We start from the raw sequence: 23581 nt of genomic DNA on the forward strand, positions 1-23581 counted from the left end.
TATTTTCTCTTGAACACTTTATTATTTTTTTAAATCTATTTATTTATTTTGGTAGGGGGTGCTAGTGGAAGAGAGGCAGAGGGAGAGAGGGAGACAGAGAATCCCAAGCAGGCTCCGCAGTGTCAGCACAGAGCCTGATGCAGCGCTTGAACTCACGGACTGTGAGAACATGACCTGAGCTGAAATCAAGAGTCAGATGCTTAACCAACTGAGCCACCCAGGCGTCCCTCTCTTGAACACTTTAAAAGATAAATAATATTTAGGAAAAACATTAAAACCATTTATAACCCTACTTTCCTTGCACAGATTAAAGAAAATTTTCCATGTTAATTTCCAAATATATGCACATATTTTGACATGCTTGCAGTTAGCGATGTGCTGTTATACCTGCTGAAATAGTTTCCACTAAACTGCCATTTTTGTGTTTATACCTACAGGTAATACGTGTAATAGGTGGTGTGCATTAAGTATACGTTTATATATGTGATACATATGTGTAGTCGATACATGGTACACATATATGATGCACATATATTTAATAGCCTTTCATAGTACTTTAGTAGCTCCAGTTTAATAGGGGCCTTATTTATTTAATAGCTTTATAATGTTCCATCTCAATTTACTTTTTAAAAAATTTTTTATGCTTCTTTATTTTTGAGAGAGAGACAGAGTGTGAGTCGGGGAGGGGCAGAGAGAGAGGGAGACACAGAATCTGAAGCAGGCTCCAGGCTCTGGCTGTCAGCACACAGCCCAATGCGGGGCTCAAACCCACGAACTTTAAGATCATGACCTGAGCTGAAGCTGGATGCTTAACCAACTGAGACACCCAGGTGCCCCATCTCAATTTATTAAACCACGTTTCTAGTGTTGGCTATTTAGACCTTTAGTTTTGGTGAAGAAAGCAGGACTGCAGCCAGGAACCTGAAAATGCGTTATTTCACACAAGCGCCTGTCTCTTTGACCTCAAGGGAATAAAATTCTTCCAAGAAAAGCTGCCCATTAAAAAATTCTCATAACCTACTGAGCTTCTTTGCAGCCCGAGCATCTTCAGTAATTAGCGTGTGTCCTGTCCTGCAGGTTCACAGAGATGTGGAGTCACAGCTGGTGTTGCAGGAGTGGAAAAAGGAAAGAAAGGAGATGAGGTAAGAGGGGCCACCCCGTCTATGCCCTGCGCGGGTCACACGCCTTCCCCAGGGCTGGCCTGAGGTGGCCATTCTTTCTTAGCTGCTGGGTATGAATGTGGCCCATCTCCAGAACTAGCTGTGTCTGCCCTTCGTGAGGGATATGTGACACTTGAGGCAGCAGCGACCTTTCTCCCACCTCCCGGCCTGTTTGACTTTTCCCTTCCGGCAGCTGGTGGCCCAGCTGTTGGTCACGCGGGCAGCACAGCGTGGCTCCTGGGACAGTGGAGGAGGCAGGCTCTGAACCGCGGTGAGGGGCCCTACAGCCTGGTGCTTAATGTTACCAGGGGTGTATCAGCATTCAGTGTCAGAACGTTTATTGGTGAGCATGGCCCGCCTGCCATCCAGAACGCCGGGCGGGTGGGCGTCTTCCGGGAACAGTTGCTGGAAGGAGACCCATGGACAGTCGTGCTTGCCTGAGAAGGATGCTGGGTGTGTAGGCGCTGTTTATTGGAAGGAACAGTCACTGCCTGGGCTCTGGCCTCTGTGCAAGGGGACAGCCTGATTGGGGGGCAGCATGGGGAGGGGACAGAGTCCTCCCTTGGGACTGCAGAGGCCACCTCCATGTTGAATTTAGTCCTTCTTCCTCTCTCTTGGTGTTGGCTGCCCAGGGCTTATTCTGACTTGATTCTTATTCTAATATTGGCCTAAAAGTATTGCCTGAGAGGGGGAGAGGCGGCGGGGAGGCCTCTCATGTGATTGAACCTCAGGCCTCATGATCCAAGGGCCAGACCAGGCATCTCAGGTTGTCAGATGACTGAGCCACTTCACCTTCACATTCGGTTTGGGATTTAACTCTCTGGCAACCTCATGCCTTAATGAGACTTTTCACCAAAATTATAAAAACCATTTATGTTGCTCCGCTTGCAGACCTAACAGAGTTTTTAAAATTTTCTGCTCTGCTTGTCATAGCATCTACTGTCACCACGGACTGTACAGATGGCTGATACCAGCTAGTGACTTTTGTCACACAGTTATGTATGTGGTTCCATTTTCTGCTGTGTTTGTAACTGATTTATTAATAGTCAAGTGGTATTTTTCTACCTTGCTGGACTGTTCTGTGCATAGGGGACCCAGCCAGCTGACAGTGTGGTGTGCCTGTCCTGTTTGCATGTGTATGTGTTTGTGTGTGTGACAGGGTGTTGATTTCCACACAGATGCATGGCTGCAGGGGCTTAGAGCCTGGGCTGGGTGAGCAGCCTTGCAACACGCTGTCACCTGGGCTGCAAGGAGGCAGTGAGGTGCTTGGAGCTGTGTAGCAGATAATGGAGACTTATTTACGTCACTACAGAATAATCCTTAATTTCTCAGACATCGAAGTACTTTGGAGTTTCTCATACGGTTTTACCTGTGTTACCATACTCAGTTCTCACTGTAACCATGTAGAAAGCGGGGTGTCGATCCCATTCCGTAGCTGAGGGAAGTTTGGACACTGAGAACATTGTGCATCTGTACCCCCTCTCCTGCCTCCTCTGGTTTGGTTTGGAAAACATGATGGGTATGTTTAGAGGGCCATCCACATGTCCTCTGGCTAACCTGAGTGGGAAATGTGGTCATGGTCATTTTGATGGGTGGTTGGCCACAATTTTCCTGATTAGAGGCTGGGGCTGCTCTAGGCTGATTTTCCCCTCAGCTGAGTCCTATGAAAATGAAAAGGGGATTTTAATTTCAGGAACTGCAAAAGAGACTCTCCTGAACTGTTCTCTCTTGCTTTGCCCTTTTCTTGCTTCTTCAGAGAAATGACCAAAAATTTCTTCAACACCCAGTTCGGAAGCTTGTTCCGCACAGACCAGAACCCGACCTACTTCCTGAGGCGCCTGTCACGCTTTGCTGACATCTACATGGCGTCGCTGAGCTGCCTGCTGAACTACGACGTCAGCCACACGTTCTACCCCCGGAGGACTCCGCTGCAGCACGAGCTCCCCGCGTGGTCGGACCGGGCCCCAGGCCCACGGCTCCCGCTCCTCCGCGAGGCCCAGGCCGAGTGAGGGCCCAGCCAGCAGCCGCCNAACCGGCCGGACCTGGGGGCGGCCTGCGCGCAAAGGGGGGCTGCTTTCCGGAGAGACACAGCACGCCTTTCGGTACTGGTTTCCTACCTTACGGACACCGCTCGCCCAGTTGCCAGGACAGAAGCCAGCGGCGCGGCGGCCCGGCCTTTGCGTTCGCGGTACTGGCTGCGCTGCGAATGGAGACTGTTTCCTGCGCTCCTATCCCGGCGTCGGTTTCTCGGGGCCCCTGCTGCCATCTCAGTTCCAGCAGCTGAAGTGCTGAAACGTTGACTTCTCAGTGGGAAACGGGCTGAATATCGGCAGGCAGCACGTCGGGAGCCGCAGGGGCCCCGTGACCTGCGACAAACTGCTCGTCGGAAGCTGCCGGGTGGGTCCGCTCAGCGGAGCGACGTGGCGGGCGGGNCCCAGGTCACACAGCACGAGGGCCTTGCATCCTGGTGCCTCGTCTGGAGGGAGACCCGGCCTCCCTGCAACGTCTTCTGTGAGAGAACAGGAGAACGTGCGAGCCCTGGGCCCGTGCTCGTCCCGTGTCGGCTTGCCGTGTCTTGCTCCACGCTGCGGAGGCCACGCGGTGCCACCGGTGGTGTGCGGCTTCAGTCCTCCCCCGGGGCAGGAGGGCAGGGACAGAAGAGCTTCTGGTTTACTCCTGCCGGCAGGACAGACTGTGCGATCCGGCTTTGAGGACGCCGTGACTTTGTCATGGGCCTTGCAGGAGTTCACCACTGAAAACGCCAACCCAGGCATTGGTTTGGTGTGCCCACTGGAGGGCAGAAAGTGACACAGGCAGAGAAATGTCCTTGAAATGCTACGCCGTGACCCCTGCTGGGTTGTGTTGGCATCTTGTTAAAACGTACGCGTTAACCAGCAGGTGGGGATGAGGGGGCCCTGTCACTGCATAGCACCCCCAGTCCTCTCCTCCCCTTACATTTCCTCCCTGCCATGTTTGTGTGGCTGTTTGGGGGAGTTGGGTGGTTTTCTTGAGGTGGCTGTGCTTAAGGTGGGAGAGGATTAAGGGCGTGGGGGCCCGGAGGAGGCTTAGGGGCAGCCAGCCCCCCAGGTGTCTCATTCTCTCCCAAGGTGAGTGACTCTCAGGCTTCACCCTAAAGGATGGCAGGTCCACGGAAGGGGGCTTGTGGAGAGTGCTTGCTGAGTCCGCGTTTTAGTCCGGCAAATGTATCAGAACCAGTTGTCAATGAACTGCTAGCTTGGTGTTGCCTAGGCTACCTGCCAACATGCAGAAATGAAATGAGTTACATGGGATCCTTCGTGATGCCCTTGATAATGCCCTTTAGACCCAGTAGACCCAACTTGGCCCCCTTTTTTTACTTGTAAATGTTTGTTATAAACACAGTATCCATTCTTTTTTTGGGAATGGGGTAGGCGTTTTGTTTGCTGTGTTAGCACCTGTAAGTTTTAAGCATCGGAGGGTATTGGAGATGAGTATTTAATAGGTGCAGGTGGGTGCCCAGAACTGCTTGGTGTTAGGGTCCCCAGTGGACGAGATGGTGCTCTGGGCTTTAGAGTTTCTGCTTGGAGAAGCTGAGGGAGGAAGCAAAAAAAAAAACAAAAAAAACAACAAAAAAAAAACCTTAGTTTTAATCTGATCAGCCATTGGATGTTAGGTACATGTTACAGTGTGTTTTGTTTACTCAAGAATGAAGTAGAGATGTTTTTAAAACTGTCTTTTATGGATAGCTGGGTTAGGTGACCCACACCTTAGGGGAGAACTACATTTTCTCGGGACGAATAATAAATTTTACAATATATTGCCAATTAAGGTTTCAGTTTCTGGGCCATTGGACATGGCGGGATTGAGATCTGGCGTGTGGAGAAGTCTGGCGTCCATGTCAGCGGGTCCCACGGAGCAGGTGCCAGGCGGACTGAACCCACACTGGGGCCGGCAGCCTGCGTCCGGACGGCCGCTCCCATGCGAAGGACAGGCACGGGCATTCTTGTGTGCGCTCAGTCAGGACAGATTTTACCCTGTCCCTCTCATGGCTCCACTGGGATCCGGCACGCCGCACCGGGCATTCTGTCCTTTCCAGTTCGCTGTTGCGCACACTGATGCAAGCATATTGGTACAAGGGAAGTGAGCCTCTTTTCTACCATTTAGAAAAAAATCCGTTTGGAAAGTGAACTCAATAAAATTGGTCTGCACATTATAAAATATGTTCTGTTTCTAGGCTTGGTTAGGCTGGTGGTACGGGACGGTCAGTCGCCGCCGCGGCAGCCCAGCACGGCTCCCGGTTCCCGCGGCCGACTGGTGGCAGGGACCTGCACGGCTGGCGTCGCAGTCGTTTATGGATGAAACTCAGCTCTTAAAATATTTTAGGAGTTTGGCTTAGAGCTCCCTCTTTTCTCCTCACATAGCCTCTTTTTTCTTCTCTCTCTCTTTTTAATTCTCCTCAGCTCCATTTCCTGCCATCACCATTAATGCCATGTAACATAAGCCACCTGTTACTGATTCAGGCCCATCTTAGACTAAATGACTAGTTGCTGTGGATGTATTGGGCCTCTTAATTATTGCAGAAGAGAAATGAGAAGTAGTCTTCCCTCCTAGCTAATTTAGCTTTGGGTGAACTAAATGGCTTTTCCTCTCTTTTCCTCCCAACGGCCTTTTAAGCAGTAGAGTATGTTAAGTATTGCACTTGATTCCTTCTGCTGAAGGCTCATTTGCTGCCAAAGGCCCACTCGGGAGCCCTCTTCCAGAATGCTCTGAGACTAAATTTGGCCAGACGCAGGGTTCCTTGATTGCTCTATTCAACTGCTAGGGAGTCTGTATTTTGCCCTCTTAATACTAATTTCCTTTTGTACCAATTCTCTCTTTTTTTTTTTTTTTGCATTCGCATTTGAGGGCCTGGCTCCAAGTTCAGCTAACCGTTAACACCCTGGCAGATTAAGGAAAGAAAAAGGAGTGAAGCTTCTCTAGGATTCAGCAAGCCTTGCCTGTAAAGAGCCAGATAGGAAGCCCTTGCAGCTTTGCAGGCAATTTTTTGTCGCCACTGCTTTAGGAACGGGCACGCTGTGTTCCGTCACCACTTGATGTACAAAAACAGCTGCGGGCTAGACTTGGCTCCCCCGCCGGAGTTTGCCCACCGCTGCTCTAGTGGCTTGTGCTGGTGGCCAGGCCGGCTCCCCTCGCTGCAAGCATGCAGATGAGCCCTGTCAGAGCTGCGCGCGGCCGCTAGAGAGATGTTCTCTAGGTGAGTGCACTGCGCTCCGGTCCATGCACATCTGTGGCCAGGGTTTCCAGCACACAGCGTTCCTGTGTGGTGTGGGTGCTGGCTGACTGTCCTTCACTGCACTGACTTGTGGTCAGTGCTCGTAGCTGGTGATGGGCTCGGCCACCCAGAACACCCTTCCCAACCGCAGGACCTCCCCCCGCCCCCAGCTGCCGGGCAAGCTGCTGGCTTAGCATCCTCAGCTGTTGGCCCATGTCATAGAGAGCTGTCCTCCAGGAAAAGCCCTGCCTCAGACAAAGTCCTCCCCCCTTGCTGGAGCAGCCAGCCCCCACCTCCTTCCCTTCTCTGTCCTTCTCTTCCATTTCCAGGTGGCCATCCCAAGAACACTCCCCCACACTCTTCCTCCATGCGAACTCCCATCTCCTCTGGGGACTCAGCCCGCTACAGCCCCTCTGTACTTTTTGAGTACGACACACTTGAGCCTGGACTGAGGAAACCGTGTTCTAACTATTCAGAAGAAAGACAGGTTGTGCCTATATGGTATCAGGCATGATAGATGCAGACTAGGTAGATTTCCTATTTATTCTGAATGTGAATTTGCTATTTATTCTAAGTGTTGATTTTATGTGACAGGATATTGAACCTAGTGCCAAATAAAAGTTTGAATTATGTCGTCCAGTCCATTGTGAGGTTGTGTGTTTTTGTGTGCTTTAGTGGCAGAGCCACATCCAACTCTGACGTGCCCTAAAAAGAACAGCCTGGTGAGGAGAGGAAGACATGTGGGGCATTTCTTGCTCTTTTTGTCCTGACAGCCCAGCAAAGCACACTCGCTTGTTTTCAGAGCTTGAAGACGGTAGTTAAGGCACAGACGGAAAACTGGCATGAGCTCCAGACTCAGGTAGGCAGCAGAGAACCCCTTGGAGTTTCTATTCCCACTTGAGAGCAAGGAGAACATGGCCATCCACGTGGTTCCCTGCAAAGTACCAGGAAAGCTCAAACTTGGAAGCAGTGTTTTACAGGCAGGAATTAGTGAACAATACTAAACCAGGAGTGACTGCTGTGAAGTCAAATCACTACAGGGTTTTAGATAAATTTACAAATACTTTGAAGAGCTTATTTTTTAAAATTGTTTATGTGTGTGCATACACGTGCACATGTATTCACTGTATTTTCTTTTGACTCTCAATGCGCAAGAACCTTTGCCTCATTTACTCCTCTCAGGGATAGCCTGCTGCTCTTCCTTTAAAAAAATTTTTTTTTAATGTTTTTTTATTTTTGAGAGAGAGAGAGAGAGTGTGAGTGGGGAAGGTGCAGAGAGAGGGAGACAGAATCAGAAGCAGGCTCCAGTCTGTCAGCACAGAGCCTAACATGGGGCTCAAACTCATGCACCGTGAGATCATGACCTGAGCTGAAGTTGGATGCTTAACCGACTGAGCCACGCAGGTGCCCGTGCTGGTCTTCCTTTTAATCACTTACCTCTTTGCACCTGTGACAGTAGTGGGGGACTCACTGGAGACTCTGTGTCATTCTTTTTGGGGAGCGGTCTCCCGGAAACGTGGCATTGTTGTAGGCGCGTTGTCCTAGTGGAGATGGTGTGCTGCTCCTTTCCTGGAGTTGTGAAAAAGCTGAAGACCCTGGGGCCACCAGAATTTCTCCCCTGACTGCAAAACCCCCATGACATGGAACAGTAATTTGGGCCATGAGGGCAGCAGGAGAGCCTGAGGTCTGCTCAACCCAGGCTTTCACTTCTCCATCCACAGCAGTGATTCCCAAACCTAGCCAGTCCTGCCCCCTAGGGGACATCTGGAAGTGTGTGGTGGGTGGCTCGGAAGGTGCTCCTTGTCTCAGTGATGGGAAGGGCAGTTCTGGTCTTTTGAGGGCAGGGACCTGGTGTGGCAGATATCCCGCATCACTGTGATACAGTGATGAGAGAGCGGTGTACAGCGAACAACTGTCCCGAGTCTACACATAACCACTGGAAAGTTCCAGAGCAATTTTCATTACCCCAAAACAAATCCATTCCTTCCTTCCCTGTGTTCCTGGCAATCACTAATCTACTCTCTATGAACTTGCCTATTCTGGAAATTTCATATAGATGGGATCATACAGTCCGTCGTCTTTTGTGTCTGCTTTCTTAGCATGGCATTTTCAGATTTTATCCATGTTTTTGCATGCATCATAGTAATTTTCCTTTTATGGTGGAATGCTACATCACTGGATGTACCACTATTTGGTTATCCATTCATAAGATGATGGACATTTGGGTTGTTTCTCTTTTTTGGCTATTATGAATAATGCTACTATGACCATGACTATATAAGTTATTATATGGACATGTTTTTCATTTCTCTTGGATATGTACTTAGGAATTTCTGGAATGTCTGGAACATTATGTTTAAGTTTTTGAGGAACTGCCAACCTTTTTCCAAGTGGCCACTACATTTTACATTTCCACCAGCAATATATGAAGCTTCTGATTTGTCCACACCCATACCAACACTTGTTATTCAGTGTCTTTTTGATTATAGCCATCATAGTGGGTGTGAAGTGGCATCTCATTGTGGTTTCCATGTCTTCTTAAACAAAATTAAAAAGTTTAAGAAATTAATTAAATTAAGAATTAAGAAAATTAAGAATTAAGAAAGAAGAATTTATAAGGCAGGTGTTGGCTAAATGCAAAGGACCTAATTAGGCCTAAAAAGTGGATTTTACCTTCATGGTTTGACCCTTCCTATGGCAAACTATTTTTATTCCCCAAGGCACTAGTTTTGTTCTGTTGATTTTATTTCCGTCCATAAACATTTATTGAGCACATGGCACGTACCAGACACTGGGCTAGGTGCCGACACACAAAGACGAAAGAGGGAGGTCCCTGCCTTTGGAACTTACAATCCAACAGGGAAATCAGACAAAGGCCATAGTTAGTGTTGGGAAGGACGTAGTTAAGTGCCACATAAAGGTACAAAGGAAGCACAGCAGCGGGACGGGTCCCCCTGGGTTGGTGGGTGGATTTAACATGGTCCCTCACCCACAGAAACCAGGTAATCCTCCAGATTCACCAAAGAGATGAGGTATGGCTTGAGTGCTTCCTACTGTAAAACATTAAAGGACCTTCCTTGCTGAAAGGCAGGTGGTGCCGAGGATTCACAGTTGACAGCCTTTTGGAGGAGGCTCTGGCTGATGGCTACTGGCCGTGGGGGGTGGCCGCCGCCGCAGGTCTGGGCCCTCACAGCGCCCCCAGGGGGTCACTGCTGTCCAGCTGCTGGTCTTCAGTGTCCTGGAAAAGAGAGGTCTCTGAAAAACTGGGTGCAGGACTTTCTGCTTGTCGAATCTTTCCAGGTTGAGTAGTCCTTCTGGCCACCCAGCTGAAGCCTTGAAGGGACTCAGAACACACTGCCCTAAAATATGGCACCTTGGCATTTTTAAGATCTTAAGCTGAAGGAAGTTTTGAAAAAAACAGAAGAGGCAGGATGGTCCCTCCAACCTTCCTCTCCTTGTCCCTCTTCCTCCCGTTTCAGGATGAAAGAAAACACGTATCCCCAGAGACAAGGAATTGGGGGCCAGGAAATCTGTACAATCTGGTTAAACTAACCCTTTATTTTCCTATTTACTTCACCATTTACTACCCCAAGCCCAAACCTCCGCCTTGTCAATCCTTCACACATGTATCGTTTCTTTACAGAAAAGCTTCCTGCTCTGGTCATTTCAGGTCTTCATTCTCTCCTGAAGGCTCCCCATGTACAGGCGAACTTTCAATAAAGTTTATATGCTTTTCTCCTGCGAATCTGTCCAGATTCCTTTTCAGACCCAGCCAGGGACCCTAAGAGGGTGGAGGAAAACTTTTTCCTTCCCTACAGCTTAAACCAATTCCTCTCTAAGTGCCCTGTGAACACGTTTGTGGTAGGAGGGTCTGTTCACCTGGCTGGCTGTCTTGTGTTGGGAGGCAGGATGGTGTGGTGGTTGTGGGGACAGTCACCGCTGCTTGGAGCTTCTGTGCCCTGGACATCATTTCAAGTCTGCCGTTTCCCCCTCATCTGTAAAGGGCCCTAATAATATTTACCTCCCAGGGAGGTGTGAAGATTAAATTAGATACTACATTAAGGAAGGTATCAGCACCCTACAAAAGGTGGCTAGTCATATGATTACAAAACACCACTTTCACAGGTGCCTGGGTAGCTCAGTTGGTTAAGCATCTGACTGGCTCAGGTTATGATCTCACAGTTTGTAAGTTTGAGCCCTGCATTGGGCCTACACTCATGGTGTGGAGTCTGCTTGGGATTCTCTCTCTTTCTCTCTCTCTGTGCCTCCCCAACTTGTGCTTTCTCCTCTCTCAAAACAAAGAAATGTTTTAAAAAACATGTTTAAAAAAACCTTTCAGATTGAAAATTCTTGAGCATTTGAGAGAGTCCAATCAGCAGCCCTATTCCAGAGGCGGCACCCGAAGCCTTACATGGCTCTGATTGGCACTGACGTTTTGTTAATTTGCATAAGGGGCGTGTTCCAGATGCCTGGATTGGCTACAGATATTGTATAGGCACCCCCACCTTCAATATAAAAGGTATGAGAAGGTAGAAGGCCACTCGTGGGACTGGCACCCTCAGCTTAGGACTTCTACTCCCGGAACATTTTTTTGCCACTTGGTCTGATGAGAAAGTTCATCTGACTCTTGCATATGGGATTCCCTCTTCTCCTGCCTCTGGAGACTCTTTCATGCCTGGGGCTGGCAGGGCCCTCTGAAGAAGACAAGCAGCTGAGAAGGTGAAGAGCGTTGAATAAGTTGGATAACATTCCCCCGCTCCCAGCTGTTTAAATGAGGTTGATTTCAACATAACCGTGCTTCCACAAATAAACTACTGCTTAATACATGCAGAGCTGAACTTACCCTTTCAATCTGGACGGGGAAACTTTTAATGGGTTTGATTAGAAACACAAAATAGGGTATGATCTGGTTATCTTTCAGTCTATTGCAAAGATACTAGTTCTGCTACCATGGGTACCAAGAACACAAGATATTGATGCTTGGTTCACTACAGAAAAACAAAAACATCGATTGCACTATATAAGCTTAAAAATGGTGCAGTACAATATTTCTGTAATGTTTCCACACCAACTTACAAGAATTCAACAACCATGAAGTCTTGAGGGAAAGGACAGCACATGTTCAGGCATAAAACAATCACAGCAGCTCTCTGGCTTTGCTTACTTTTCCATGAGGGTTCTAGACCAACAGCCCAGATTCAAGTTACTTCCTTGGACCTGAGTAGTGCTGTCAGCTCAGTCTGCTGAGGCACGTGCTAGCTGTCAATTCTTCTGATCTTTATATAAAAGGAAGGATTAAATGTTATTACTAACGTCTCCATCCAGACCTGGTGATAGACTACAGGTAGGATGTACCTTCCACAGTCAGTGTGAATGGGGCACCATGCCATGGGCTCCCTCTGGGTTGAAGTCAGTGGGCCCCAATCTAAGCTCAGGGATCACTAACTAGAAATGAAAGGTTATTTCCCGGAATATCAGAGCAGAACATGCCCCTCTAGACATAAAAGAGTTGATCAAAGTGAGATAGGGAAAGCGAAGGACTCCATAAAAACCTGCTTATGCTCCCTTTCCTGCCTCTATTCTTGCTCGGACCTGCACCCCCACCCCGCTCTACACATGCCTCAGAAGGCAAATAGCATTTGGCTTCCTCTAAGGCACAGGGGTTCATGATTTCTCTAGGACAGATTAACATCTAAGGAAGGACCAGGTGAGGATAACCGGACTAAGCCATCATGTGCCTATTTCAGACCACCAGCGCTAGACATCTCTATGCCAAGGCCCTCTGGCTCCAAGGACTAACACTCGGACCCCTGTCTTTGTTCTGGCTGGTTCCCGGATGCCTGAGAGGACACGTACACAAGACCACCATCCTCAGTAAAAACCCCCAGACCCAGAACAAACACAAGATTCCTGCTCTTTTCCTTCTGTAGCCTCGCAGGCACTCCGTCTGCATCTGCTCTCTCTGTATGTTCAATAAACTCTGCTCTCACTTCCTGCTGGTTCATGTTTGATTTCCATCCTTCAAGAAGCCAAGGACCCTCTGTGCTGGTCCTGTGGGACCTCTTCTGGATCCTTGGACCTGGTCTGTTGGCATCAAAAGCAACATAGCTTCAAAGGTAAGAAGCAGCTCTAACAATGGGCAGAAAAATGCTGACAACATAAATTGTTTAGTTAAAAAAATTTTTTGAAGTAGGTTTCATGCCCAGCATGGGGTTTGAACTCATGACTCTGAGATCAAGAGTCACATGCTTGGGGCACCTGTGTGGCTCAGTTGGTTGAGTGTCCAACTTTGGTTCAAGTCATCATCTTGCAGTTCATGAGTTCAAGCCCTGCATTGGGCTCACCACTGTCAGCACATAGCCTGCTTCAGATCTTCTGTCCCCTTCTCTCTCTGTCCTTCCCCCACTTGCATTCTCTCTCTCAAAAATAAATAAAACATTAAAATTTTTTAAAAAAGAGTTGCATGCTCTACTAACTGAGCCAGCCAGGCACCCCAACAATTTAAATCTAAGTTTAAAGCATAACATGAAGAAAGAAAGAAAGCTTTTTCGGGGCTGAGTCTTATTTTGTGCGGGCTTCCTCATCAATGTTTTTAGCAGAACTAAGCTCTGGATTTGCTCATGTGACATCTCACGTTTCACCTGGTCACAGGTTGGGGGTGGGGGCACCTCTGGTTCTCTCCGATTACCTCTAATTGTTGGAGACTTCAGCCTCCCCGAAAGAACTCGGGGACACTGAACAGCCAACATGGCTTCAGTCAACTTGTGATCCTGGCTTCTTTAGGCTTACTGCCCTGAGAATGTCCTAGAAGTGTGCTTTTCTATGTGCAAAGCTTTTCACTTGCATTTGCTGAAAGGCATCATTCACCCCCAGCTGACTCTGGTGCCACGTAAAGATGCAAACTCACCAGGAAGGGGTCGTAGGAAGGTCCTGGGGGAGCAGAGGGTGTGCTCTCATATAAGGGGTTTGGTATATTCTCAGGCTGCTGCTTCCCGAGGGCTGCAACGTTGATATCCTCCTCCGACTGCTCAGAAAGACAAGCACAGGCTGAGAGCCAGGATGTCCCCAAGGCAGGAGCGGCTCATTCAAGCCCAGGAAGAGCCAGCCACGCCCCACCCACCTCCAGGAGCTTTGTCTTTTTAACAGTCCTTTACGGAGACAAAGGTGCACTGCTCTTGAGTGTTCAGCGCAGTGGCTTAATCTGTCCATCCAGGTGTGACCCCCCCAAGTCAGTGTATAGGGTGTTTCCATGCCCTCCCCCTGCCCCAGGAAGTATCCTCATGCCCATGGCCACCAGCACCCAATCCCAGCCAGGGTAACTGCTATTCCGACTTTCATCACCCTGGAGTGGCTTTCCCTGTCCTTGAACTTGATATAGAAGGGCTCATACAGCATGGACACTGATGGTGAAAATGCTGGAGTGTATTAATAGGCAGATGACCTGCGAGGAGGAGCTGGCCTGCGGCTGGGGCTCTGCACTGTCGTCACCAGGCGGGTGAGGGGGGCAGCTGGAGGGTGGGGTGGGCCTGGCAGGGGCTCAGCTGTGGGGCTGCTGCCAAACCTGCTCCCCAGAGCAATCCCCTGCTCAGCCCAGACCTGCTGACCCACATGTGCGCCCAACAGTTCAAACGGGGCGACGTTTGAGGCTGGCTGCACTGTAAGGCCAGGCCGTGCAGCTCCCCGACCCCGTCCTCCACCCCCAGAGTCAGTCAGCCCTGAAGCCCCCCCACCGATCAGAGTGGGTGCTTATCTCCCCTTTCCTCCAAGGTGAGCTACCTCCTGGGCGCCTGGCGAATATGCCTCCAAGCCAGACCCCTGCACGGAGAGCCCGTGCTGCTGGCAGCCCATAGCCCCCCCCTCACCAAAGCCCCACTCAGCCAGGGCTTGCAGCTGCACCTGGGCTCCTCTCCCAGTGGGGCCCACCCCAGATGCGGGGGCGGGGTGAGCACCAAGCCCCCGGCTACTGCTGGGTGAGCTCTGTGAAGTGGCCGGGCAGCTGAAGGAGCCCAGGGCCGGGCGCTGGAATGCAGAGAGCGCCCCATCAGTGCCTTCCCATGTTTCTCTGTCTTACCTCAAAATGCTGGAAGCCAATTGTTCTCCGGTTCAGTCGAAAGTAAGAATAGGCAGCCAAAGCAGCGGCTCCAATGATCAGGATGGTGGCAAAGAATATCCCTGTCCCCAAGCCAGCGTGGACCGAGGCCTGCACACAGAGAGGGAAGGGGGGTTACTTAAAGCTGGTGCCTCCTCAGGAGAGGAGTGCCTTCTGGAGCCCACCTCATTCCTGCTGGCCTGATGCATCTTGGGGGCCAGTTGGTATAAAAATAAAGATAAGACAGTTGACATATATGTAGCCCTTGCTATTGCCAAGGTCTCTTCTAAGGTCTTTCCGTGAAATACTCCAGTTAAACCTGGAATAGTCCCTAGAGATAAGGACAGTTATTATTGTTTCCATTTTTACATGGTGGTGGGGCACAGAGAGAGGGTAAGTGCTTGCCCAATATCACACAGCCAAGGAGGAGCAGAGGTGGGCTTTGAACCCAGCCTGGCTTGGAGCCTGTGCCCTTAACCACTACGCTATGGCGTTTCCCAGAAGCCCAGTGGGCTCAGCTCTCCCTCACACTTTAGAAAGCAAAATGGTGACACCACCAACCAGCCCACCAACCCTTATCGAGCCCGTGCCGTGTGCCAGGGACTATCCTAACTATTTTATATTTTTTAATCCCAATTCTCCCAAGAACCTGGAGGTAGGCATTATGACTCCCATTTTGCAGATGAGGAAAATGGGGCTTGGAGATGTTCTGGGATTTGTCGAGGGTTGCAGAGCTGAGGAAGTGGAGAGGCCAAACCAGAGCGCGGGATTTCCAACTCCCCTTCCAGTGGCCTCTCTGTCGGCCCACTCATTCAACAAACATTCATGGTGACAGCAGAGGGGGGATGAACCAGGGCCCTGTGGCCCTGAGGCCACAGTGGGAGTGGGAGGCTCCTCCAGTCTCCAGAGAAGAGGGGGCGGGGCTTCTAGCGACAGTTTGCCTCTTGGGAAGTGGACACTGGACCCCCTGCCAGGAACCTTGGATACTCACCAGTGGGGCAGGGGGTGCCTTTAAAGGCCTGGAGATGACATGAATGATCCCATTGGAGGCAAAGATGTCCCACTGAAGAATGGCTCTTCCGTCCACAAACCTGGTCTCCTGGGGACACGAGAGGAGGGCTGCTGGGGATCTGTGGCCACCTGCCTCTTTTCCCCACGCGGGCAGCCCCTCCGTGGAAGGCAGTTGCTCGGTGTTTCCGAGGTCCTGCAGTCTGCGTGTCAGACCTGTCGTTACCGGTAGGCAGCACAGCACTTCTGCTCACCACCTGGACAGCCCAGGACATGAGTTGCCCTGGGGCCAAAAAGCAGATCTAATTGCCACAGGGAACGCAAGGGCCATTCTGTCCTGCCTGCTTGTCTAAGAGATGAGAGTTCAGAAGGAAAATGGTTTGGCTGAGGTCACCCGGGTAGCAAATGGCAAGCCTCAGCCTCTGAGCTTTGGGTCCACTGCTCTGAGCACCACACCGAGCTGTTAGAAAACGGAGTTTTAAGTGATCTAGTCCCCTGCCAATCAAAGTGTGATTTTTGTCTTGTGCTTGTGGGCATCAGCGGGAGTTCATTACAAATGCAAAACCTGAGGCCCCCATACCGCACCTACTGAATTATAATCTGCATTTGAACAAATCTCTAGGTGATTAAATGCACCTAAAATTTGAGTAACACTGGTCTAAACCACTAATCTTCAAGAAAAGAAATAATTTATCAGGTAAAAATTAAAAAAATAATACTCTTTGGGCACTTGCCACACGTCATTAACAATTCTCACACGCCACAAGCACCGAATCACTGAATCCTCACGAATGCCTATGATTTTGACACCACGGCTGTCTGGTCATCACTACTGCCACCACTTCTCATAGTATGACCACCACCACCTCATGGCATCATCATCATGATGAAGATAATCATCACCATCACCATCATCACCGTCAGTGTCATCATGTCAATCATCAAAATCAATACCATCAGCATCCTGAACGCCATCACCACCCTCATGATCACCATCAATATCACCATCACGGTCATCACCAATATCATCACCGCCACCATCATGAAACAGAGGTGGAGAATCTGCCATTTAAAAATGGCTTCATGTAAAGTTCCTCACTCATGACCAGTTTCTGGGGCCGGTGGTCACCAGCGGTTTGCTTGCCAAGGGGCAGGGGTTGCCTCATGGTGTGGTGTGCCACTGTGCGCAGCTAGTACCGTCCCTTGACTGCAGGTCTGGAGTTTACTTTCACATACTAGTTGCCATCTATTAAGCACCTACTGTATGCTAAGGGCTTTGCACATATTATCTCCAGAAAATCCAGAAGATTTCTCATACCAGTTGTTGCTGGTCCTGGCTGGCGGTGATGAGCAGCTGGCTTCCCAGGTTAGTTTGCAGGATGGTACCGTTGACAAGGTCATTGTAAAAAAAGCTGCTGAGGTTGGTGAGGTGGTGCTCAATGTCCCGCCCAGACAGCGTCTGAGAGCAAAGGAGAAACATAAGAATGGTCTGTAGAAGTCAAGCAATTTTATTTTTAATAATAAAGATGACACAGGGGGAAAAAAAATCTCTTCTCATAGCCTTGGTTTTCTGCTTCCAGGTGGAGATAAGGAATGTCAAGTTTTCTCAGGAGTCTGCTTGTCCGGGCCCTCCGCCACAGGCTCGCCTCTGGCTAGGTTGTGGCACTGAATGTCCTGTTCGTGAGGACTGGGTTGTGAGTGGGTAACGGCGGGCAGAGGTAAACTCCCCTCAGCCCTTGGGGGGGCCGGGGCCGGGGGCGTCAGAGCCTGCAGCCGGCCACCCGTGTGGAACAGCCGTTCCTCTGTGGCGTGCACGTTAGCGTGGTAGACTGATGGCATCAGCGGCTCTGGCTCTTCTCCCCTCCTGCATTCCTGTCCTTGGCCAGGTAACTCTGAGTGCGTCCCACTCTGGCTCTGGGCTCAGCCACGTGACCTGTGGGGCCCGCGGCACGTCAGCCAGTGTGACCAGTAGGAGGCTCGCTCACCATGAGAACATGCCCGGGCTGGTCTGCTGGAGGGCAGGCGGCCTGCGGGGCAGAGGCCCAGGCGGGTCGCCCCGGTCAGCCCACAGCCAGGTCACCACAGGCACGCCAACGTGCCCGGCCAAGACTAGACGTGCCCACTGCCCCGCAGATGTGTGAGCTGTGTGAATGTGTGGCCCCTGAGGTTTGGGGTGATTCGTGGTGATAGGTACTGACACCGTTTAGAAGCCCCCGTCTAACGCACAGGCTCCAGGCACCCGCCTCACCTCATTTTCCCGCAGCCCGCTGTTCTGTGGCACAAAGAGGGTGCTGCGGATTGACAGGTCCGTGAGGTGTTTCAGGAACGCCCGGCCTCGGGCCGAGCTGTTGGAATAGGCCAGCACTTCCTGGGGGGAGGGGAGAGTGATCAGCCCGGGAGCCCAGGGTCGTGGGGCACCACCCATCCCAGAACCTTCCCGATGTTGGCCACGACTCATCCCATTTCTTCTGACTGACTCTCAGGAGAGCTTTAGGAGCATTTTTTCTTTCCTCAGTGAACCCCATCATCCTAAGTCACAGCCACCTCACAGACCACTCTTTATTTTTAAATTTTTTTTCAAGTTTATTTTTTTTGAGTGGGTTGAAGCAGAGAGAGGGAAAGAGACAGGATCCCAAGCAGTGTGGAGCCCGATGAGGGGCTCGAACCCACAAACCATGAGATCATGACCTGAGCTGAAATCAAGGGTCAGAAGCCCAACCTACTGTGGCACCCAGCACCCCCACAGACCACTCATGACATGGCAGCCTGTGCTGTCCTTTGAAATGTGAGGTCAAATCTTATTGAAACCTTGCAATGCTCTGCATTTCACTCAGAGGAAATGGCCTTACAATGGCCCATGAGGCCCCAACCATCTGGACCCCGTTGCCTCTCTGACCCTGGGCCCCGCTGGCCTCTCCCTCCCTCCCTCCGCTCCAGCCACACTGGCTTCCTTGTTCTTCAAACTTGTGCAGCACACCCTTGCCTTTCATCCTTCCCCAGCTGTTCCTTCTGCCCGGAATGTTCTCATCTCACATGCGTGTGGCTAACTCCCTTTCTTCCATTCGCTTTTTTCTCAAACGTCATCTTCTCACCAAGGCCTTCCCTTCTCACTCCGCAAAACGGGAACCCTGTGGTGGCACACCTTTCCCTCCCTGCTCTACTCCCCCCACCCCCGCCAGCATACATAATCACCTTCTAGCATTCAATACTATTTACTTATTCGTTTATTGTTTGTGTGTCTGTTTTGTTCACCAATATATCTCAAGCACATGGTGAGCACTTGTTAAATACTTGCTGAAACATTATAAGAAACCTCGGTACCCAGCTCAACTTTGCCATTATGTACACGGGGCTACTGAAGCCTGACACTGTTTCCTCTGAAATGTTGGTACAAGCCAAGCTCCTGCACCGCAGAAACATGAATTTGAGGGTTTATCGTTGGTGTGTTTATGGTAACCCTGAATTTTAGAACCGTCAGATGGATACCATTTGGTCTATGGATAATGACTCACCATTTTGGAGCCCTTGGTTTAACTTCTGCCCTGATCCTTTAAGCCCTATACTTATGCCCAGTCCCCTCTCCTTGGCTGTGCCCTTGACCTTTCTGGGAAGCCTCAGTTTCGTTATTTATAAAATGGGGATAATAGCAGAAATGACCTCATGAGGTCACATGAGAATTTATTCATACTAATGTGTGTTTAGTGAGCACCGAGTGTATGCCAGCCACAAGGCAGAGATAATCCTTTCCCGCAGGGAGCTTACATTCTGTGGACTGAGTGATAAGTGCTCTGAAAGGGTTCAGATGTGCACAGCACAAAGTAAATGCTCATGAAATGTTAGCTATTCTTGTTCTTCTTCTTAGCTTAGCTCTTTGATCAGTGAGCACCAAATCCTTCTACAACTGGAGCTTTCTCTTCATTAGGCCTAACTTGTAGAATAACTGAAGTGACTGAAATTTCAATACTAAGTGCAAGTTGAAAGTTGACTGCATGTTAGTAATCTGGCTCACTGGCAGCTAACTGGATAGCCCTGCCCTGTCTGCGAAGACAAGAGTGTCTCATTCCTGCAGATCAGACTCTTAAGCTGCTCTAGATGCCAAGAAGAGACAATGCCAGCTAGCCATGGTGTGGCAGTTCCCACGTGCTGGCCACGGTCTAAGTGCTTTACAAATACTAACTCACTGATGAGGTTAGTGAGATCATCCTCTCCATTTCCTCCATCCTGAGGAAACTGAGGCCCAGAGAGGAAAGAAACTTGTTGAAGGCGGTGCAAGTAAGTGGCAAACCCAAGCTTCACATTCCAGCAATGTGGTCTGCTGCCCAATATCTTAACCATGACTGGGAGCCTTTGGCTTCTTCCAAGGACTTGCCTCTGACTAACTGCCTTCCTCCCCTGCGGCAAACCCAAGCAGACATGGTACGTACCCTCAGGAAGTTTGTCAGCGAGGGGAAGGACATCAGGACCTGCAACAGATTCCCACTGCACGAGAAGCCATCTCCCACGTAGCCGAACTTGCAGGTACAGTTCACATCTGGAAGGCAGGGACACACAGCCCCATTCCAGTGAGCCAGGGGCCCGGCTGCTCCAGCTCACCCTTGGGGATGGGCTGGCCAGGCTGAGGACTGCCCTGCAGCTGGCCCGGGATCTGACGTGTAGCTGGGCTGGTTACCTTTCATCCGATAGCAGAAGACGTCCCACATTTCACTCTTGTTGTTTCTCTGTCCATAGTCTATAATTCCCACAACACCGGAGCCACAGTTCTGGGAGGAATAGGCCGTGGGGTAAGCGACCCGCCCGCTCTGCAGCCAGCCTGCTGAACAGAGGTGGTACTTGGCCTGCAGGGATACAGACACGGCCGCGGATCAGTAGATCAGCTACAGGTTCATATTTGGAGTGAGGTCCTTTGGTGCCTGTCTGATTCTCCCCTCAGACTGTAAACTCCAGGGAGTCAGGGTCATGGCTCATTTTGTCTATTGGACCCCTGTGCCTGGACCACAGTGGGATCTCACTAAATTGTTCTCAATCAATTCACTGAATGGATGAAAGTGGTGCCCTCTTTTTCTTAGAGGTGCCCAAGTCCTTCACGCTTGTTTCTCTTCTGTCTGTTCTTGACTTGAGATTTCCTATCAGTCATCTCCTACCTGGTTGTATCGAGAGATGGGGCAATCCCCACTTAGGACCTTTCACAGCCCCTCCAGACATTTCAAAACTCGGCCGTTCTGTGGGTTCAGGGAGATCGTGGGCCTGCGGTTACTGGCCCCTTTCTGGTTTTTAGCTGTGATGCACGCACTCCCAGTCGCTGCTTCTGCCTTGATGGAAGAACGTCATGGCAGAGAACAGACATCTGGGATAAGGGCTACATCTGAGTCCTGGATCTGCCACCTCTTGGCTGGGTGACACTGGGCACAGTACTTAACCTTTCTGAGCCTTGCCTGCCCTGTCTGTAAAATGGGAAGAGTGACACCTACTTCCAGGACTGTTTACGGATGGATGGTGTTGTCAACACCGCACCCGCACAGTGCCTGCCACATCGTACGTGCCGGGCGGACGTGACGCGTTGATAGTATTGCTCCAGGAGGACCCTGTATTGCCCGTCGAAAAGGCAACAGCCCGTCTCCCTCATGCTGAGAAGAGGCCGCACCCCCGCCCTGTGTAGCCCCTGCCCGCAGGGCGCCCACTAACTGGAAGCACCTTCTGGGCATAGGAGAGCTGGTTGTAGGTTGCCACGGTCGCTGCTTCGTTGGCACAGGCCTCTATGGCTTTGTCAAAGGTCAGCTTATACTGGCCCAGTGGGGAGCGTAGATGGAACACTCCGACGGTGGTGTCTAGAAGGGAAAAAAGAGGAATTGTCCAGGGCAGCCCGCCTGGTGGGCAGGACTTCCGGCAAAGAATGCCAAAGCGGAAGGCCGGCAGTAGTCCGGTGCCAATTCGTTTCCGGGTATGTTGAAACACGGCATTTAAAGTATTTATTTCTGGGGGCGCCTGGGTGGCTCAGTCGGTTAAGTGTCCGACTTCAGCTCAGGTCATGATCTCACGGTTCATGGGTTCAAGCCCCATGTTGGGCTCTGTGCTGCATGCTTGTCCAGAGCCTGGAGCCTGCTTCAGATTCTGTGTCTCCCTCTCTCTCTGCCCTTCCCCCACTCATGCTCTGTCTCTCTCAAAAATAAATATAAAAAAAGTATTTATTTCTTTGCTGCAAACTGGTGCAGCTACTCTGGAAAACAGTGTGGAGGTTCCTCAAAGAATTAAAATGTGAATTGTCCTTTGACCCAGCAATTGCACTACTAGGTATTTATCCAAAGGATATAAGATGCGGATTCGATGGGCACATGCAGCCCGATGTTTATAGCAGCACTATCAACAATAGCGTAATTATAAAAATAGCACATGTTATTGTGGAAATTTGGGCAATACAGAAAAGTAAAAAAGAAATAAACAAAAATCACCTATAATCTTACCCCCTGGAAATAACTACTCCATGGCTAACATTTTGGTGTGGATTCTCTAAAGAATTTTTACTTTCTTTTGGCAACTTTTTATTTTGATATGATTTCATACTCTTCTAGTCTTTTTACCTATGTATTTACATGTCATATACATTACAAATGTGGCGGCTTACTGCATATAGAGTGTTTAGAAATCTTTTATATTTTTATTTTTTTTAATTATTATTTTTAAATTTTTATTTCCTTGTTTTGAGAGATAGAATGAGCAGAGGAGGGGCGGGGCAGAGGATCCAAAGCAGGCTTTGTATTGACAGCACACAGCCTGATGTGGGGCTTGAATTCACAAAGAGTGAGATCATGACCTAAGGCAAAGTTGGAAGCTTAACCAACTGAGTCACCCAGATGCCCCTAGAAATCTTTTTTTTTACACTTAACATTAAATCATGATGATTTCCTCATATTACAAATTTTCTTGGGCAACATGATTTCCCCCTCAATACTTATAATTGAATAGTTTTTGATGAACTTTCCAGACATGAAAAAACACTTTAAAGTGAGTTTTTGCCAAGGACTCTGTTTCGTGATTGCCACTATGCCCGTAAAAAGGTCTTCTAGGGGCACCTGGGTGGCTCAGTCAGTTAAGCGTCTGACTTCGGTTCAGGTCATGATCTCACAGTTCATGGGTTTGAGCCCCACATCGGGCTCTGTGCTGACAGCTAGCTCAGAGCCTGGAGCCTGTTTAAGATTCTGTGTCTCCCTCTCTCTCTGACCCTCCCCTGCTCATGCTGTCTCTCTCTCTCAGAAATAAATAAAAACATTTAAAAAAAAGTATTCTAGCCATTGCTCCCCTAAGATACTGAAAGATTTATCATTTTTCTCCTGGCTGATATCTTAGCCAGACAAGGAATGCAGAGACCAGAAATAGTTCAAAACCCGAGTCATATTTTTACATTGTCAAGTTCATTATCAAATGCCACTAAAAGGGCCCTTTCTTCACCAAGAAAGAGCTAAGTTCAAGATCTTCTTTGACTATAGACCCAGCAGGACATTCCACATGTTGTCTGGTCCTGTCAGCCCTATATCTGAAATGCATGCACTTAATAGCACGACAGCTTGGGTAAGGATGGATGACCTTGTCTCTTACTCAACAACACAATTCTTAGAAACTGTATCTGGGAGGATGTGTAACAGTATATGTGATCACCCTTTACTGTTAGAGATACATTATTTATAGTCTTTTATCATGTGAAATAACGCTGAGATGGTACATTTATCTTTATTCCCTTAGATTGTTTCTGGAGGATGAGTTCCTTGAATGTAGCGACCGAGTCTCGGCATGAAGTTTTAAAAATGTTTTTAAAGATTTTTTATAAGGTTTATATTTATTTATTTGGGGGGGGCGCAGAGAGAGAGGGAGAGAGAGAGAGAACCCCAAGCAGGCTCCGTGCTGGCAGCTCGGAGCCTGACATGGGGCTCAAACTCACAAATCGTGAGATCACGACCTGAGCTAAAATCAAGAGTCAGGCGCGTAACCGACGGAGCCACCAGGTGCCGCACAGCATGCATTATTTTAAGGCTCTCAGCACACAGTGTCAAGTTGGTTGGCATAAAGGCTGCAGCGGTTTGC

At 49.6% G+C, this 23581-nt stretch overlaps 2 protein-coding genes across 2 annotated transcripts in view; one reads left to right on the plus strand and one right to left on the minus strand.

Annotated features, from left to right (window-relative positions):
• Nucleotides 1-3183, plus strand: part of NT5DC3 (5'-nucleotidase domain containing 3) — a 57919-nt gene extending 54736 nt beyond the window's left edge. The window contains exons 13-14 of the mRNA XM_077778482.1: nucleotides 1078-1142; nucleotides 2917-3183. Of these exons, the coding sequence (XP_077634608.1) occupies nucleotides 1078-1142; nucleotides 2917-3169 (318 nt within the window). The 3' untranslated portion in view covers nucleotides 3170-3183. The remainder of the gene's footprint in view (nucleotides 1-1077; nucleotides 1143-2916) is intronic.
• A 5955-nt stretch (nucleotides 3184-9138) lies between these two features.
• STAB2 (stabilin 2) overlaps nucleotides 9139-23581 on the minus strand; it is a 145636-nt gene continuing 131193 nt past the window's right edge. Inside the window, exons 60-68 of the mRNA XM_077778501.1 lie at nucleotides 21200-21333; nucleotides 20178-20343; nucleotides 19933-20039; nucleotides 17757-17876; nucleotides 16827-16967; nucleotides 15492-15599; nucleotides 14483-14611; nucleotides 13319-13435; nucleotides 9139-9649 (exon numbers count right to left, since the gene is read on the minus strand). Of these exons, the coding sequence (XP_077634627.1) occupies nucleotides 9599-9649; nucleotides 13319-13435; nucleotides 14483-14611; nucleotides 15492-15599; nucleotides 16827-16967; nucleotides 17757-17876; nucleotides 19933-20039; nucleotides 20178-20343; nucleotides 21200-21333 (1073 nt within the window). The 3' untranslated portion in view covers nucleotides 9139-9598. The remainder of the gene's footprint in view (nucleotides 9650-13318; nucleotides 13436-14482; nucleotides 14612-15491; nucleotides 15600-16826; nucleotides 16968-17756; nucleotides 17877-19932; nucleotides 20040-20177; nucleotides 20344-21199; nucleotides 21334-23581) is intronic.

Source organism: Crocuta crocuta, unplaced genomic scaffold, assembly GCF_008692635.1.
Source record: "Crocuta crocuta isolate KB4526 unplaced genomic scaffold, BGI_CrCroc_1.0 scaffold705, whole genome shotgun sequence".
Lineage (NCBI taxonomy): Eukaryota > Metazoa > Chordata > Mammalia > Carnivora > Hyaenidae > Crocuta > Crocuta crocuta.